The following is a 13,189-nucleotide window of genomic DNA, read 5'->3' as shown; positions in this document are numbered from 1 at the left end:
CATATTCTGTTCGTGATTCAAGCCTGAAGTCAAGATTTTTAGATGCAGATAAACTGAGGACTTTGAACTGTATTTCTGGCAACTGTTAACTTCTAAAGTATTTTCTGTTTAAACCATTTCTATCTCACCTAGTGTTAGTAATTAGTTAACAACATGTGAATATTCCAGAAGGGCACATTTTTAAATTTTAAAAGTAAGGCCTGTGGATGCTCAGGTGGTTTATTAGATAAGGTTATAAGAAGACTTGCGTAAAATGTAGCGTTGATGCATCACATCTCCAGGGTCTCATAGTCGAACCTGAGCTCAGGTTAAGGTGTCTGCAAAATTTCAGATGTTCTTTGGTTTCTCCAGTTTCTTCCCAACTCTCAAAAACCTACAGTAGCAGTAAGTAGATGGCTAACACTGCAACAATGACCAGGATAAGGACAACTTCCATTTTACATTCATGACCTTCTTCAAGTGCTTGAGTCTCTATCAGTAAATACATCCTGATACTGGTTCACTAGGTCACAGACCGAGAATACCATCTGTCTTAAAAACCTGCTCAAAGGTAATATAGTATGAAAAGCCCACAGACAACACTTTATTTAAAGTGAAAGTTGAAAACAAGTTGTGCAGAGGGGGAATGGTGTTAAAAATGATGAATCCTTCTGAATTGTCCTAAGGGGAAGTTGTGACCTAGTGGTTAGAGAGTTTGACTCCTAACCCTAAGGTTGTGGGTTCGAGTCTCGGGCCGGCAATTCCACGACTGAGGTGCCCTTGAGCAAGGCACCCACCCCCCAGATTTTGTAATCTGCCCCTTTTCCAGGGAGATTACAAAATCCTTACATAGCAATGAATCACCTGAGATGAACAGCAATTCAGTTTTGCTGGGATTAAGTTGCAGGCCAATGAACTGCCATTTATGATGAGATATCTGCCAGACTTGTTTAGATTTGAGCGGAAACATGGATGTCAGAGGGAGGGAAGGAAAGACTGAGTTGAGTATCATCAGCATAGTTCGAGTACAGAACAGAAGAGGACCAAGCACTGAGCCTTGTAGGACATCAGTGAAGAGTCTGTGTGGAGCAGATCTGGATTCCCTCCATATCACCAGATATGAATTACTCGTTTAGGTAGGAGACAAACCATCGCTGTGTATTCCAAGACTCATGAGGTATTTGGTAGATCTCAGATTTATTCATTAATCGTTAAGATTAATGAATGAATACATTAATAATAATAATAATAATAATAATAATAATAATAATAATAATAATAATAATAATAATCCCGTGACCCGAGGTAGTTCGGATAAGCGGTAGAAGATGAATGAATGAATGAATGAATGAATGAATAATAATAATAATAATAATAATAATAATAATAATAATAATAATCCTAACAAAAACAATAGGCTTCCAGCACTTCTCGCTTGAACCCTAATAATCATGCAGTCATCTGGAATCCAATTACCTTTTTTTTATGTCTTATCTGAGCAGAAAATTAAATCCAGAAATAAAAAATACTCTATAGCTCCAATAAAGATGCCAAATATTATTTTATACAATTCTACATTATAATTTGTCTAATATTTGCATATATGGCTTGTGATTTTCAGTACTTTCTGTACTTTTCTGTATTTAACCAAATAATTCCTAATAAATTCCTCAATCATTCAAAAACAAGCAAGCCTAATAATTAAAGGACTTTCACTGGGATAATAATAATAATAATAATAATAATAATAATAATAATAATAATAATAATAATAACCTTTTCACCATGAGCCCCACATCCAATTTCTTTTCCTATTCAAATAATAAGCTTTACATTTTGAACATTTAGATTTTGTTCTTACAATAAACCATCTTATGGGGATTTATGAAACTTCTTTTATTTTTAAAGAGGCTACAATAAAAATTGAGAACCCCTGATTGAGTACACTTTCAGAAAATCTAGCCTTTGTGAAGTGTATTACATGCAGTGATATGTGAACTTAAATGCCTTCGAGGTAAAGGTTTGTAGTTTGTGAATGTGTTTCTGCTTTAACTTGTCTACTGAATTCCTGCTGATGGTTTGAAATTTGAGAGCAGCTCTTTTCTTCTGAAGCTCTGCACTGCGCATGCGCCAACCTATTGCTTTTGTTTTGCCGACCCGGAGCTACTTGGGCTGTATTATAGCAGCACTGCGGCTGACGATAGCCTGTGTTTCTATTACCCAAAAAAGAAAGTGAAAAGAGAGAAGCATACAGGTTTGTTCAATCTTACCTTAATTGCACCATTTCATTGACATCTTCACTGTTTTCCTCAGGTGTTTTTGTGAGATGCTTGTTAGACACTTAGCGTCGAGAGCAAACGAGTGTTTCTCATTAACTGCTTAATATGTATGTAGGAGAGAAATTCATAAATTAGCTAGAAACCCTAAAAAGAAATATAATTTAATTTAATATAAATTCAACGACGGTGAAGTCACAACGAGCTGCCGAGTGTTTTTAAAATGCTAAATATTTGAAATGACTTGCTTTAGCTACAGACAGAATTAGCTCGTTAGCTTTAAACAATAACAAACACAACGTGTGTGTATATATATATATATATATATATATATATATATATATATATATATATATATATATATATATATATATATGACGTGTTTCCTTCACGTTCATCTCTGGGGTAGATAGATAGAAGGTTTGTGGTCAAAGCTGGATGTATAGATTTTGCTAGTTTTCATGCTAGCTAAAATGCCACCATTTTTGTGAGATGGAAATTCCAGGTTGTGAAAGTTGTCATGAAAGCAAATTCCGAAGCGTATCTTGAACATCCTCCTCATTATGTAGATCTATTAGCACGTGGTCATGTTGGACGTTCGTTCAAATATGAGTAAGCTTGGGTTCTAAAGAAGGTGTAAAGATGCCACAACTTGCTGACAGAAAAATGGTAAGAGTAAAAGTAAGGCCTGTGGATGCTCAGGTGGTTTATTAGATAAGGTTATAAGAAGACTTGCGTAAAATGTAGCGTTGATGCATCACATCTCCAGGGTCTCATAGTCGAACCTGAGCTCAGGTTAAGGTGTCTGCAAAATGTCATATGTTCTTTGGTTTCTCCAGTTTCTTCCCAACTCTCAAAAACATACAGTAGTAGTAAGTAGATGGCTAACACTGCAACCCTGACCAGGATAAGGACAACTTCCATTTTACATTCATGACCTTCTTCAAGTGCTTGAGTCTCTATCAGTAAATACGTCTGATACTGGTTCACTAGGTCACAGACCGAGAATACCATAATATAATAAGGGTTGGACATTGAATCTGAGTAAGCTTGGGTCTAAAGAAGGTAAAGATGCCGCAACTTACAGAGAAATGGAGGTACTGCAAGCGTTGTTTATTGTACAAACCTTTCTCTTTGCATCTATGGAAACATATATTACAGGTCATTCTTCTACAATAACACATGATTCTGGTTCGTGATTCATTCATGATAATACATGATTCACTGTATTCGTTCCGTGATTCTCTGTATTCTTTCCATGATTCCACAATCAAGTGTCATTATAGACCTAAAAACATCACCTCACATTCCCCTCTAAAAAACGCAGCCGTGATCAAGCCCCAAAAGGCTTTGTGGCCTTTTTCATATTCCTATTTATTTCATGTTCCACAGTAGTGCAGTGCTGTTGAATTCTCAGTTCTGATTGGTCAGAAGGTGTTGGTTTATTTCTATAACAGCAGATCTGACGGTTGTTCCAGCTGTAACTTAAATTGTTCTGATGTTATTGTTTCCATAGTAACTCAGGGAAATGTTATTGTTTCCATAGTAACTCTGCCACTGGGATATGCATTGCTGAAGAACAGCATAAACTAATCCTTATATGCTTTATTAAGTGTGGTGTTAAAATAAATAAAGAAACATGATTTAATTTTGTTTTTGTGTTTTTTGTTTTTTTTTTTCACCAAAGAAGCCTTTTGGATTTAATTGTTTTGTAACGGTTGGTAAGTTTATGGTGTGTCTCATTTTTCTCTAACATTGACAAGCTGTGTTTGAGAGCAACTGTTATACTGTTTATAAGGTTAACAATGACCTACCTGTCTCACAGAGCTTCCTCAGCATTAAATGGTTAAAAAGCATGGCACACCATGTATTCATCCTTTAAGTTGCTGTGATATTAGAGGAATAAAACATTTCAGGACAGATGCTGTTAAAGGAAAAATAAGCCACTTTGTAGTGCTAATGCTCCTCTGCCTGTCAAGAAACCTGAATTATTTTTCTACAACAGCACAACCAGTAGTGGTTTATTTCTTAGCTTGCTTCCTAAATTGGTTCTACTGGGGAAAACTCCATCCCCCAAAGTGTCAACCAAAGAACCCAGAGGGTTTTATTTTGTGTATGTTTGTGCATTTCCAAGGATATAAGCACAAAGTTTCAGCGTAATAAGGAATGAGTTTCTGTTTACCTTTTCTAATTTCTATTCCAGATTTTATTTATGTCAGATATGTAATATATGTAACAAAAACATCACATTTGCAATGCTGAATTATCTGTAGTAAACATCAGTAGTGTTCAGTAAGGATGCACTGAGGTTTTGTCTAATAATTGGCATCGTTGATATGAGCGATTATCCACACTATCAGAATCTATGTTAATTGAAAAGGGAACAGGAAAACGTATCTGGTTACCCACCTTAAAGCTCAACACGGCAATGAATATGACGAGATCTTTAAAGCTAAAGCGGAGGCTTCTTAAGATAAAAAGGGACAAGTGAAAGCATTATAGTGAAAGCATTATAGTGAAAGCATTATAGTGAAAGCATTATAGTGAAAGCATTATAGTGAAAGCATTATAGTGAAAGCATTATAGTGAAAGCATTTGACAGAACATTCAAGCCACGCAGCACAAAGGCTCGAACAATTACTCTGAGAATAATAGTTTATCACACTGGGCTATCAGCAACTCTCCATAGTGGAGAACACTTTCAGAGTGATTTCAGTGTTTCTTGCTAAAACAAGTCACCGTTATTTCCATTATTGTGAGATAAGAACAAAGAAAAGGTTCAGATCTCTTACCAGTTTAATGTTCAGTGTTAAAGTGATTTAAGTGTGTTAATGAGTTATTGCCTTTACTTTTTTCAATTTTCTAAAGGTTTAGAATAATCCTTTTATACATAATTCTTCAAAATTCATGCGATGTCACACGCATAACACTAGAGCATTCTGCATTCTTCTGGAAAGATTATTTCAAACATCATTTTTGCTGAGCATGCAGCCAAGTGTTATATTACTCTTCAGTCTGCTACAGCAAGCCCATCAATCTAAATCTGCATTTTAACCTCCCTTTATGCTTCTTTTGTCCTTATTGTGTCTGTTCATAGGTATCGAGCTCCACAAAGGAATTCTCAGCAAGTTATCATCCAGGACCGAGAAGAGGAGACGCACACCTATTTATTACACAATGACCAGGTGAAGATTTATGATTAGACTTCTGATGATTAGACTTCTGACTGCCTGCTTGGTTGGACATGTAGCAAAGTGCAACACACTGGCAATGAAACCTAATTTATGTAACTTTTCTCCGAAGTAAACTTGTTCACACATGGGCCTAGACTAGTACTGGGTTGTTGCTGTATTTGACTTGTTCTAGGTGTGCTGTATAGCTATTAGCAGACATTTTGTTTGAACAATGCTGGCTACACCGTTGTACCGATGTGTCATGTAAGCCCAAAACAAAAAGCATCCTTTAGAGCAAATGCAAGTGCAGCAATAGAAACACATCCGGGCCCAAACTAATATATGAGATGACAATAACAAAAGATAGGATGATGTCCATTGGCTGGTTTGCAAGAAGGAAATCGAACCACCAACACATTGAGGTGTAGCAAATTTTTTGAGCTGCTGATCAACTCCGCTTCTTCTGGGTAGTTGTGTTGAATAATATGAAAATATGCATGATTTTAATATTTTACAATTTTACAATTGAAACTGGTCTCCGAGAAAAGGGACTCTATCTAATAATTCTATCATCGTGTATTTCATCCAGCTCCTCTGCTCCCAGAATGCATACATACAAAAGGACCTCTAGTCCTCGGTCTCCGACTAATACCGGCGAGCTTTACACCCCGGCACATGAAGAAAATGTGCGTTTTATCCATGACAGTAAGTCTCTTTTATATGCACATCCTTATATGTCCATATTGTCATTTCTTTCTTTCTTTTATTTAAAATAACTAAAGTAACATTAGCAGTAGTAGGTCGAGGCCAATAGCCAGGCTGGTAGTATAATCTCAAATGCATTTCTGTCACTTAAAATGAGTGTCAAAGCAGCTGGGTGCAGTCCAGGTACTACTAGAAAGTCTAAAATTCACAGGTCTCTAATGTTCTTTACGCTCTCATTCCAGCATGGCTGTGTGTTCTAAGAGACATTAAATCACCTCAGAACAGTGAACGAGGACCACAAGAATATGTGGAGAAAAACCCAAACCCAAATTTGCTTTGTGAGTTGTTCATGAGTTTCATATTTACATGTTTTCTTGTATCTTAAGGTTATTACTCACCTTATTACTAAATTAAAAATGTCTACACTTGGTTTTTTTAATCACATTAAATCAAATCAAAAGTATAGTCCAGTTGAACTAAATGTCACCTAATATTGAGAATGATATAAAAAATAGGGCCTGTATTATGATGGGTACTTAACGTTCCTTAGCTGGCACACATTAATATTTGTGATTTTAGAGTATGCCGCCTTGGTTATTAAAACAGTTGCCAATGACAAAGACAAACTAGGATTAATCTCTTAAATATATTTGCGTAAGCTGACTGATTTGTTTCACATAGGAGGATGCATAACGTCTTTGAAATGTTAATAGCTAAATTACTTATTAAATTCCACCCTCTACTGTTGGGTGTAGGAAATGCATTTTGATGAAGCAGTGATAAAATGCAAATGACCAGTGAGTGGGAAATCAAGAGCACATGCAGGAATATTCCCACCTCACACCCAGGGATATTGTGGCTAATCTTGTTTAGACACCATGAATTCTAAAGTCCTGATGATGTATGTGTTTATTCTGTTTCAGCCTTCACCCCAGTTGACCTGAGTGAACTCAGGAGGCCAAGCACACAGGACTGCAAGAAGTCTTAATGAATTTCCTCTCATCTTGGTCTAACAGCCAAGCAGCTCCTCTTTTTTTTTCTTCTCCCCACTCATTCTTATTGGGACCTTTTTTATGCCAGCAACTTTGTCAGCCAAATTAGTCCAGAAAGCCTCTTCCTTCTCTGCCTCATCAAACTTTGCTCTGGACAAACTGGCAGGTGTGTGTACAAGACCCACTGTATCAAAAATTGTCATCCCAAATCTGCAACTCTTATTAAGAGATTTCAAATTTCAGGGAATTTGTCATCACTTTGTTTTTTTGTTTTGTATCCTGGATTTCTTTTTCGTATGCATCGTTTATGATCAAGATTATAAACCCGACAGAAGAAGGTGGAAGGAGGAAATTGGTATGTGGTGACTAACAGAAGGAGTCACACTCTGGGGGGATAAAAGGACAAGCTGCGGCCTTATATATAGGCTTTACTTTCAAAACATGACACTTTCATGAAAAGTGTTTTTTGTCGTTGTTGTTTTTTTAAGTTAGTTTGATAGAATAAAATATTGGAATAGTAAAGGCAGGCCAAATATTTTTATAAATATTATACCACATTCACAAAAAATATTAATAAATATTATACCACAAATATTTTACCACATTCTTCTTATTATTTTTAAAGAAAATACATACTTTCAAAAGTGTAATTACTTTTTTTTTTTTCTGTCTTTTAAGCCTTGAAATTGAAATAAAATTGTCTTTTATGGTATCTCAACTTAGAGCTCACAATTGCCTTCTTCTCATTTACCCTCAATAACTCACATGACTGTATATGAATGCAGCACTCCAACTATTTCTGCTCATACTTGTGTTGTGTCCAAACAGTATATTTCTGGGAAGTGCATTTGATCAACTGAGCAATTATCAGCCATGACAAAATAATATATGTAATCACTGTTAATATGGCTATTTTCCAAAAGGGTGGCATGGCGATGCAGTGGGTTGCTTAGGCATCTCACACCTCCAGAGTCCCTGGTTTGATGCCGAGTTCCAGTTACATTGGTAGCATAGCGTAAGGTCTAAATGAGTGTGAGTGCATGATACCCTGTGATGGACTGGTATCCTCTCTTACTCTCTCACTTCACACCCAGTGATCCTGGGATTGCCCATAGACCTACCGTGACCCTGAGCAGGCTGTGGCAGTTATTAAAGATGCTTGCCATATGTTATGGCATATTTAGACCTTGTGGAAGCCCTCATTCAGAGTTCAATTTTATTTTTCAAGCTGTCAAAATTCACATCATTGTAATGTAAGTGTTGAGCATAAGGCCAGGAAACATAAGTAAACCCCCTTCAGCACAGATTTATTTTAGAAACAGTAAGTATTTACAGTAAGAGTTTTATTTCTTCAGAAAACATTAGGTACAATCCTTGTGTTATTACAGTTTGGATTAATCACATTCAGTTCATGTAAGTAGTCAGATCAGTTAAAAACTATAAGATTGATGATGAGAACCACTGATTGGTGGTGTTGCCTTGGAAGAGCATCCATCATGCAATTATGATAATTAAAGTGATCGATTGAATTAATGGACATTTGTTATGTAATACTATTAAAATATATATTGTGTGTGTATATATATATATATATATATATATATATATATATATATATATATATATAATCTACATATATATATATATATATATATATATATATATATATATATATATATATATATATATATATAAAAACGTACAAGTATTACTTTCCCATCACAAAACCATACATATTATTACTTTCCCATCACAGGCCCAGCATATTATTGTTGCATTTCCAGCATATGGTGTGAATAATTATCATGACCCTCCATATTATCACTATTTCTGCTGCCCGCTGAGTTGTAAAGTGCTTAAAAACTAAAGTTGGTTGTCCTTGTTATCCTTGTGTGCTTCTCTGCTGACACAACAGGTGTAAGAGTGCAGTGCCTTCCAATGCTTCTCACCTCTTAGCATTTACTTTTTTAACTTTACCCACAGTGACATTTCTTGATATATCTGTGTATTTTACCTAAATAGCTAAAAATCCTCACCATTGAGAGAAAAAAAAAAGTTGTCATTTGAGTACGAGTCATTTGAGTACGAGTCATTTGAGTACGAGTCATTTGAGTACGAGTCATTTGAGTATGAGTCATTTGAGTATGAGTCATTTGAGTAACTGGTCGATTCACTCAGTCTCACTCCAAAAATCATCTAAATCATTTTATTTAGCATGAGTTAGCTTAGAAAACCACTTCACAGAGAGAGAATGTTTGACTCAGTTGGGGTATGTGAAGAAAATAATTCCACTGTGCTGTAATGTTTATGTGGCGATAATAATTCTATCCTACACGTACAAATTCGAATCAACGTGATTGGACGGTTACAGCGGAAGTACGTACTGCGCGTTACGTCATCGTCTGTGCTTTATAAGAATCCGTAAAGGCGCCTTTTCCTGTTCTAAAAACATTCGGTCTAGGGGCAGAGCAGCGTTTTATTTTAGTGAGCAGCCGCGTTAGTGTTACAGGTTAAACAATGGTAGACAAGATGGATATGTCGTTGGACGACATCATTAAGCAGAATAAGCAGCAGAGAGGAGGAGGAGGCGCGGGCGGCCGCGGTGGAAGAGGAGGCCGAGGCCGTGGCGGCGGTGGCCGAGGGCTTGGAGGCGCCGGGCGGCTGGGCGCTAACGCGGGCGGAAGCTTTGGAGGCCGCGGCGGAGGCTCAGGTCCCATGAGGAATCGTCAGAACCTGAACCGTGGCAGAAGCAGACCCACGCCGTACAGCAGGGTAGGAGAAAGCTAAAGAAAAATTGCCTGAGAAAGCGGACCAAACCTTGCGCACATCCAAAAATGCCTGGGTGAAAGTCCCCGTTTCCTTTCTAGGCTTGCTAGCATACACGATGGCTAGCTTGCTAGTCAGCAGTGCTACTTGCCCCTCCGGAGTTTCTCTCCAAATGTCATGTAATGTGGAGAAGCTCGTTAAATTTGGCTTTTACGTTGTACATAATATTCTCTCTCCTCCCCACACCCCATTTTTGTCTTTTCGTCGCTTTGAGAAATCAACAGTACGGAGCGAATTGAGCTAATTCGGCTACGTCGTGGCTAGAAGTGGCTTATCGGCTAACCTTCAGCAACCGGCGCCATTTTGGATCCAGCAGCTTCTCTGTCGTTGAAATGGTGGCTTTTCAACTTGTTTTTCCTCCACGTCCGATGCTCAGCGCTCGAAAGCCTCCGAGATGACCAGCGGTCCGACTCGAAGATTTCAACTTTTTTTTTTTTTTGTATTTTTTTTTGTCTGTTTAAAGCTGAACCTGAATGCGGCCTGTTTTCTTGGTGGAGTCCTTTGTCTGGGAGGGGCCCGTGTTCATTATCCTTAAAATTAGTGCTGTTTTAGTGTTGATATTCAGGAGAATTAGAAAAAAATGGACTTTAGTTTTTAATCGAGCGATTTTAAGCCTTTTAATATTAAGTGGCAGGAAACTAAAGCATTAGTATTTTAGAATATTATGGGCTGTACCAAAATGTCTGTTTCAAAATGGACGCTGTTTTGGTCGCAGTGGCTTTTGCACAATACACAGCCAGTTACATGGACATTTTTTTCCCCCCTCATCGTGTACTCGATGGACTTCAGATTCATCCCGCAGCATTTTTTTTCCTTCAGCGGAGATTGGAGAAAAGCAGCCGTGGAACATCACATCTGGAGGTCTAGGATTCATTTAAAGTGAACGGCAAGAGACTTTTGGGGGTTGTTTTGGTTGCTTGCTGATGTAGTTGCTTCCTAAAGGGTGGGCAAAGATATGAAGATGGGAATAACAGGCCACTAGGTGTAGGCGTTCAGAAATGTGCACCAAAAAAGTCAGGATTGTCAAGTTGTGTACTTAAGTTTTAGCAGTTTTTGTTCTTTGTTTTTTTTTCTTTTTCTTTTCCTTTTTCTTTCTTTGTTGCTGACAAAGCGTTCTTTACATAGTCCCTGATGAGCAAAATGTAGACCTGGTGAAGCCTAAGAAATGCACTCGTCTATTTTATTTTTTTTAAGCATTATTGTATTTATCTTTGCCTGTTATTAACCTGCACTGATCAGGATTCGTACACTTGGCGCACAGCGCCGTTCAGCCGTACACGTTGCAGTATTTTCTTTGCATTGGTTTACTTGTATGTAGTGATGGGGTGGGCAGGGATTGCTGGATCACACTGAACACAGTTAGCTGGGTGCCGCCGGCCTTGTTGAGGTGGAGCCCCCTGCTTGCCCCAGCACCCAGCCGAGTGGACTGTCAGTGAGAGACGGGATCCGAAGTCAGCAGGTGCGTTCTCTCTCGTTTGTTGCAGCCCAAGCAGCTCCCTGACAAGTGGCAGCATGACCTGTTTGACAACGGCTACAGCACCAATTCTGGAGGTGGCGGCGGTGGCGGCGGAGGAGCAGGTGTGGAAACCGGAGGAAAGCTGCTAGTATCCAATCTTGACTTTGGTGTCTCTGATGCAGACATTCAGGTATTGTTTACAAGTTTAACAGTTGCTACCACACTGACATGTGGTCATCATATAGTTGGTCTTGATTGGTTGTAATTTCATGTGTCTAATTCTGTACAGGAACTTTTCGCGGAATTTGGAACCTTGAAGAAGGCTGCAGTCCATTATGACCGGTCTGGGCGCAGTCTTGGCACAGCAGATGTCCATTTTGAGAGAAAAGCGGATGCTTTAAAAGCCATGAAACAATACAATGGTGTTCCTCTTGATGGTGAGTTCCAAAACATTGAACTCCGTCCTGCTGCATTTTTAATATTGTTTTTTAATTTTATAGATTCAGCCTTTGTTGATTTTGTTTCAGGTCGTCCAATGAATATTCAACTAGTCACATCACAGATTGATGCACAGAGACGAGCTCCGATGCAGGGGTCAGTTGTATTTTTCTTTTAACAAGGGTCAAATTTTGAGTTGGCTTTCATGGAGTAATCAATTTTATTTATTTATTTTCCCCTTGAAACTTTTCAGTCTGAATCGTGGTGGTGGAGGGGGCATAAACAGGAACAAGATGGGGGGCTTTGGAGGCATGCAGAGAGGACGGGGAGGACGGGGAGGTGGAGGCCTCAGAGGCCGTGGCAGAGGGGGAAGAGGCAATAACAAACAGCAGCTCTCAGCAGAAGAATTAGATGCCCAGCTAGATGCCTACAATGCCAGGGTAAGTTCTCTTAGCTCTGGTCTTTTTTCTTTTTATCTTTTAAACTAGACTTTAGATTGTAACTTTTTTCCTGTTGGTCTTCACAGATGGACACCAGCTAAACTGCCCAGTCTGTTCGAGCTGCAGCTTTCTCTTGGCACCGCTGTGGGGTGGTGGTTGTTACCGCTTTGAAATGCCGGCTATTTTACATTTACATGTCTTCAGAAGTGATTTCAATTTGTGTACCAGTTTTCTCCTTTTAAATGCTCTGACTTTTTTTTTTTTTTTTTTTTTTTTTAAACCTACCATTTATTGTTTTATTTCTTTTTTGAAAACCTAGTCTTGACTGACTGTAGGATTCAAGTGTGGAGGTGCTTGTCTTTACCTTCCCTTTATAGATCATTGTAATAAAACCTGCAGTACATAGTATCAAATGACTCTGCTTCCTTTTGTATACAAGCAATTAGCTTAAAATTTCAGTGTACAGATATTAGATGGTTTGTAAAGCCAATGGCAACTACTTAATTCTGTTTCAGTGCTGTTAATACTGCTTATTTTTGTTTAACATTTTGGGTGAACTCTCAAGACAGATTATTTTACACTTCAATTGGTGTGCCCCAGGTTTTTTTTGTTTTTTGTTTTTTTTTCCTCTTTAGCCCTCCATACTGTATGTTCATCACATTAAATATTTGTACATAATGACTGTTCTGACTGAAGTGTCATGATTTGATTAAAACACATTTCAGAGTCTTATCTACGTGACTAAAACATTGAGTTGCTTTATTTTTCCCCATTAGGAATGTTGTATGCCAGTTTGATTAGACTATAACGTATCTTGTTTCGTTTATAATGATAGAGACTAGGATATGCAGGACAAGTTAAATACTTTCAGGCTTAGGCATAACTTAGTATTCATAGTCTTTGT

At 37.9% G+C, this 13,189-nt stretch overlaps 2 protein-coding genes across 3 annotated transcripts; both read left to right on the top strand.

Moving 5' to 3' along the window:
• Window positions 1–2,106: 2,106 nt before the first annotated feature.
• On the top strand, window positions 2,107–7,843 carry mcrip1 (MAPK regulated corepressor interacting protein 1). Its single transcript, XM_060892301.1, has 5 exons — window positions 2,107–2,233; window positions 5,353–5,440; window positions 6,018–6,133; window positions 6,376–6,471; window positions 7,057–7,843. The coding sequence occupies exons 2-5, from the start codon at window positions 5,433–5,435 to the stop codon at window positions 7,119–7,121; spliced, it is 285 nt and encodes a 94-aa protein (XP_060748284.1). The 5' UTR covers window positions 2,107–2,233; window positions 5,353–5,432; the 3' UTR covers window positions 7,122–7,843.
• Window positions 7,844–9,518: 1,675 nt separating this feature from the next.
• On the top strand, window positions 9,519–13,017 carry alyref (Aly/REF export factor). 2 transcript variants are annotated; one of them, XM_060892433.1, is made up of 6 exons: window positions 9,519–9,897; window positions 11,436–11,597; window positions 11,697–11,844; window positions 11,914–12,001; window positions 12,099–12,285; window positions 12,372–13,017. In XM_060892433.1, the coding sequence occupies exons 1-6, from the start codon at window positions 9,643–9,645 to the stop codon at window positions 12,384–12,386; spliced, it is 855 nt and encodes a 284-aa protein (XP_060748416.1). In that variant the 5' UTR covers window positions 9,519–9,642; the 3' UTR covers window positions 12,387–13,017. The 2 variants fall into 2 exon arrangements, with proteins under 2 accessions (XP_060748416.1, XP_060748417.1); XM_060892434.1 differs by having other exon boundaries at window positions 9,521–9,897; window positions 11,935–12,001.
• Window positions 13,018–13,189: the final 172 nt, after the last annotated feature.

Source organism: Tachysurus vachellii, chromosome 18 (genome assembly GCF_030014155.1).
Source record: "Tachysurus vachellii isolate PV-2020 chromosome 18, HZAU_Pvac_v1, whole genome shotgun sequence".
In the NCBI taxonomy this organism is placed as follows: domain Eukaryota; kingdom Metazoa; phylum Chordata; class Actinopteri; order Siluriformes; family Bagridae; genus Tachysurus; species Tachysurus vachellii.
The sequence above is the reverse complement of the archived record's forward strand: the minus strand, read 5'-3'. Positions and strand labels throughout refer to the sequence as shown.